Source organism: Heterocephalus glaber, unplaced genomic scaffold, assembly GCF_053883595.1.
Source record: "Heterocephalus glaber isolate CG9 unplaced genomic scaffold, H.glaber_assembly_v1.0 deba00001454, whole genome shotgun sequence".
NCBI lineage: Eukaryota > Metazoa > Chordata > Mammalia > Rodentia > Bathyergidae > Heterocephalus > Heterocephalus glaber.
The window spans coordinates 5,199,552-5,205,551 of record NW_028258303.1 but is presented as its reverse complement, the minus strand read 5'-3'; the positions used below and the strand labels follow the sequence as shown (position 1 = coordinate 5,205,551).

Sequence of the window (6,000 nt, the reverse complement as noted above, 5' to 3'; positions counted from 1 at the left end):
GTGATGCTGTGGCGCTCAAAAGATTGCATCAGCTGAAGACATCCTGGTTCCTTGAGAACCCAGTAGTAATACGTAAGAAAAAGGTTTCACCTGAGGAGGGAAGAGTTCCTTATCAGCTCAACTCATCCCACCAACTGTGTGGGAATGCTCTCCTTTCTGCCCTCATCAGCATGAAATTGGTACAGAATCAGATATAAGATCACTACCACACCCTAAGTCACCTAATACTCCCCCCAATTATTATGTACCCAGTAAATAGTGGCTAGCTCAGAGTCTTTGTCTTTGCCCACTCTGAGGCACTGACCTCCTGGCTCCCCATATACTTTGAAATTGAGCAAGTCTCGATTGTCTTTTTTTCTTTAGCCCTTTATGATGTCCCCCTTTCTAGACAATCAGAAGAAATCCACCTCTGATAAAAGTTGGAGAAGAAATCCTGTGCAGTGCCTGGGATATTGGAGGTTTAAAAGGGCGGTATTTGGGGAAGTAGTTAACTGTTTAAAACTGAGCCACAGAACAGCTTGGTTTCAGGGTTTCTGGTGTCACGGTATCACAGTGACTGGGTCAGAGACAGCCATAAGAGAGTCATGGAAAGGGAGCAAGCCACACATAGACCCCTGAGAAGTTTCTGCTCAGGCTGGAAAATACACTGGCCATGGCCTCCATGGTGAGAAGCCAGGTCCAGCGTGTTTGGCTTTCAGAGGCAGCTGGATCTGAAAGTCCTGGCCATAGGGCTAGTGGTCTGCTTCAACATCCGACCCACTGCCTATTTCCAACACACAATGGTCTGATTGCTTTCCCTACCTACCAAAGTGACAAGGACACACTTTGGCTGGGGTGGTTGCCACAGCCCAGGGTGTACAGACAGAGAGGGTATTCTTATCAGTAATGAACTAGAGCTCCTGTGGCTCCACATTTTCAGTAGAGTTTCATGTCTTTTGGATTTTTCAACATTCTAATGGGTATGTGCAAGTATTTCATCCTAATCTGCAACTTCCTAATACAATTATGTTGGCCACCTCTTCATATGCTTATTGCCATCAGTCTATCTTTTTGGTAAAATATCTATCTGTTCAAGTCCTTTGCTGAGATTTAATCAGGTTATTCATTTTCTTATCCTTGAGTATTCCCAATTCTTTGTATATTTTCAGTAACAGTTCTGTATCAGATACATACTTTGCAAGGATTTTTTCCAAGTCTGTGGCTTATCTTCTCATTCTCTTGATCTCTGTTCTTTTAATGTGAAGTTGTTTTGTTTTGTTTTTGGTTTTTTGCCAGTGTCATTCTTTGGGACTTGTAAAACTTTTTTTGTCAACAACCACTTTCCTAGATGGGCATAGTGGAGCACATCTGGAATCCCAGCACTCTGAGAGGCTGAGGCAGGAGGATTATAGATTGAAGCCCAGTGTGGGTGAACTAGCAGCTTTGAGAGACCCTGTCTCAAGACTAAAAAAAAAAAAATAACACTGGAGATGTAGCTCAGTGCCAAAGCCTGGGTTCAGTCTCTATTACCCCCCCCACCCCGGTTTATTTCTGCATTACCTGCACTCAGTTCCTGTATAGAGCCTATTGAAGGGTAGCAGTGCCATATTCCCACATGTAGCCCTTTGCCCATACCTCCACTAATGGTTAATTTGAATCCACTCCAGCATGATCCCTTTTTGTTCATTTTTGTAAAATATCCAGTGGACTTACCACTTGGTTACAAGCAAAGCATACAAAAGCACCCTATGCTGTCTGTGCAGATTACTGATATGATTGAACATTGTTCATTATGTGCATGTTCTTAATGTAGAGAATTGTGGATTAAGGAGCTAGCTGCAAAGTTTATACATCACCTGATTACTCTTAGTTGCTATGCTGTGGTAACTGAAATCTACACCATTTTGAGGAGGAAACTGATGTTACTGAACAAAGCATTTGTGCATTTGGAAGTGGTGCAAGTAAAGTCCACATGTAAACTATTTTTCCTCAGTTATAAGTGGTGTGAAATTTTCCAGGTGTAATGGCAGATGGATGCCTGTAATCCCAACACAGGGGTGGCTGAAGAAGGAATATCTTTGTGAATTGAAGGGCAACCTGAGCTAAAAGTGAGTTTGAGGCCAGTCTGTAGTGTATAGCAAGATACAGTCTCAGACAACAACAACCAAATGTAAATGGTGAAAAACTATTCTTTAGAAATAAAGAGGAATGGAGACCAAATACTTTTTGTTAACCCAGAATATGGCAAAAGTGGAAGTCCTGGTGGAGGTGGGTGGAGAGTGTGTGGAGGATCATGGGGGCAGCTGGAGTGTTTGGAGGAAGGGAAGACTGTGAACAGCGAAGCTGAGGTACACATGTTTCCTAGAGTTTGGTCTGGGGCCTCCGCTGTAACCAGTCAGCGATGGCAGGGATGGCTTGGACTTTCTTGCGCAAAGTCTGCAACCTGGGGCAGTTGTTCAGCAAGCCAGGTTTAAAGACCAGAAGTGTGGTGCTGCAGATGTCCCAGTAGAAATCTGCCCAAGTCACCTGGTTAAACAACAGAAAAAATATTGTTTTCCATAAAACATAAAAGGCACAACTTCATCATTTCAAAATTAAACTTAGTTTCTTAATCTAAGAGATCACAGTAAAATCCAAAATAGATTTTGTCATTGTGGATACCAAATGTGTACCTAATAGAAACTTGGAAAATGACGGATGAAGGGCACGACCTTACTGTCAACACCCAACTAGCAGAGGCTCCCCATTAGGCCTTTTCCATGAAGATGGGTAAATAGATGCAGTTTAATTAACACGCAACCCTGCAGTCCATGCTATTGTGTAACCTGGTCCAATCTCCACCTCTCTGACATTCTCATTTTATCTAATACTTAATTCACACTTTTCCCATCTATTACAAAATTGTGCTTTATGGGACAAAGCAGGATCCATTCCAGATCTATGTGTCTGATCTGCTTATGCCCCTCAGCTCTTGTAATTCTGAACTGTACCCTTCTCTCACACCACCAAATGATTGACCATTCCACACTCACCCTACAGAATCCCTATGTTGAGATCTGTGCTGATTTCATCTTGCTGTTTATCTTGTGGCTTCGTATTTCAAAGTATAAACAAACAGTGTGTAAATTACCCCTGGAGACACTGTACCAGTGATGGTGAACCTTTTAGAGCTTTCAGTGATACAAACAGCCCACTGCAGCACACATGCCATGGGTTCGTCACCACTGCTCTATACTTTCCAGTGAAATATTTGTGGTTAAAATACATTATCCTGTTTCAGGTCTGGAGAAATAACATATAGATGTTTCCTCATTACTAGAATGCTAGGATTGAGATACATATGAATTAGCAAAGTTGAATGAAGAAGACCTAAAAATTCTAAACAACCCAATATCAACCAATGAAATTGAAAATGTCATTAAAAACTTATCAACTAAGAAAAGCCCAGGCCCTGATGGCTTCACTGCTGAATTCTACAAGACATTTAGAGAGGAACTGCTGCCACTGCTGTTGAAACTCTTCAATGAAATTGAAAGGGAAGCAATAGTCGCAAATTCATTCCTGGAAGCAAGCATCACCTTGACCCCCAAAGCAGAGAAAGACCCAACCGAAAAGGAGAACTATAGACCAATCTCACTAATGAACATAGATGCAGAAATCCTTAATAAGATACTGGCAAACAGAATGTAGAAGATCATCAAGAAGATCATACACCCTGATCAAGTGGGATTCATCCCAGGGATGCAGGGATGGTTCAATATACAAAAATCAATCAAAGTAATACACTATATCAATAGAGCCAAGGACAAAAACCATATGATTATCTCCATAGTCACAGAAAAAGCATTTGACAAAAATCCAACATGCATTTATGATAAAAACTCTGCAAAAAATTGGAATAGATGGTCTCTACCTCAAACTGATAGAAGCCATCTATGAAAAACCAACAACTAATATCATACTAAATGGTCAAAAACTGAAATCCTTTACACTAAAATCAGGAACAAGACAAGGATGTCCACTATCACCACTCTTGTTCATCAATATAAGTTCTGGAAACATTAGCCATGGCAATTAGACAAGAGAAAGAAATAAAAGGAATAAAGATAGGAAATGAAGAAGTCAAATTGTCATTATTTGCAGATGACATGATACTCTATATAGAAGACCCCAAGAACTACACCAAAAGTCTTCTAGACTTAATAACCAAATTCAGTCAAGTAGCTGGTTACAAAGTGAACAAACAAAAATCAACAGCTTTCTGCTACACCAATGACAGACTCACTGAGAGAGAAATAGGCCAAATAATTCCTTTCACAATAGCATCCAAAAAACTGAAATACCTAGGAATCAACCAAAAGAAAGAAATCAAAGACCTCTTCTCTGAAAACTATGGCGCTCTGAAAAGAGAGATTGAAGATGGTATCAGAAAATGGAAAGACATCCCCTGCTCCTGCATAGGAAAGATTAATATAGTGAAAATGGCCATACTTCCAAAACTGCTATATAGATTCAATGCAATTCCAAATGAGATCCCACCAGCATACTGCATGGACCTTGAGAAAACAATCCAAAAATTCATTTGGAACAAGAAGAGACCCAGAATAGCAAAAGCAATTCTAGGTAACAGAGACATGTCAGGGGGTATCACAATCCCAAACTTGAAACTATATACTACAAAGCTACTGTGATAAAAACAGCATAGTACTGGTGAAGAAACAGACCTGAGGACCAGTGGAACAAATTAGAAGATGCAGAAACAACTCCAGACACACTCAGCCATCTCATCTTTGATAAAGGAGCCAAACACCCTCACTGGAGGAAAGATAGCCTCTTTAATAAATGGTGCTGGAATAACTGGGCTTCAACTTGCCAAAGATTAAAACTAGGCCTATATCTTTTGCCATGCACTAAACTAAAATCAAAATGGATTAAAGATCTAAATATTAAAATAGAAACTCTGAACCAGCTGGAACAGAGGTTAGGTAGAACTCTTGAAGACATCGTTGTAGGAAAAGATTTTATGAACAAAACCTCAGTTGCCTGCGAACTAGCACAAACAATCAACAAGTGGGATCTCTTCTTATTAAAAAGCTTCTGAAGAGCAAGAGAAATCACCAACAGTGTGAAGAGGCAATCCACAATGTGGGAAAAAATCTTCACCTGCTGTTCCTCAGAAAAAGGTCTGCTATCTCAAATCTATAAAGAACTTAAAAAGATCAGACCTCCCAAATTTAAAGACCCAATCCAAAAATGGGCATCTGAAATGAACAGACATTTCTCACACAAAGAAGTAGAAACAGCAAATAAATACATGAAAAAATGTTCAACATCACTGGTCATTTCAGAGATGCAAATGAAAACAATGCTGAGATTCCACCTCACTCCAGAAAGAGTCGCTATCATGAAATCAACCAGTAACAAATGCTGGCGGGGCTGTGGAGAAAGAGGAACCCTGCTCCACTGCTGGTGGGAGTGTAGACTGGTGCAACCACTGTAGAAATCAGTATGGAGATACCTCAAAGAACTAGAACTGGAAGTCCCATTTGACCCTGCTATTCCACTAGTGGGTATCTTCCCCAAAGAATTAAAAGAATCATACCACAGTGATATATGTGCAACCATGTTCATACCAGCACAGTTTGTGGTAGCTAAAACTTGGAAACAGCCCAAATACCCATCAACTGGAGACTGGATAAAGAAAATGTGGCTTTTTTATAAAATGGAGCACCACTCAGCCATAAAAAATGAGAAATTAGAGACATTTATAGCTAAGTGGATGTACATTGAGGAGATACTCGTAAGTGAAATACATAGGACATACATGTATAAATACTGAATAGTTTCTCTGGTGTGAGAAACTGAAAGTGTAAATAAGGACTAAAATGTATAATAGGTAATGTGAAATAGGCAGAAAAGGGGCAAAGGGGAAGGAAGTGGGAGGGCTAGGGGAAAGGATAGAAGGGAATGGGATTAATATGAGAAAATGGAAAAATAGGAACAAAATCTTTGTAAATAGGG

General features: G+C 40.1%; 1 protein-coding gene across 1 annotated transcript in view; it reads right to left on the bottom strand.

Moving 5' to 3' along the window:
- Positions 1-2,150: 2,150 nt before the first annotated feature.
- The window catches only part of Hpgds (hematopoietic prostaglandin D synthase), a 45,029-nt gene continuing 41,179 nt past the window's right edge, over positions 2,151-6,000 (bottom strand). Inside the window, exon 6 of the mRNA XM_004848085.4 lies at positions 2,151-2,505. Coding sequence (XP_004848142.1) covers positions 2,341-2,505 — 165 coding nt within the window. The 3' untranslated portion in view covers positions 2,151-2,340. The remainder of the gene's footprint in view (positions 2,506-6,000) is intronic.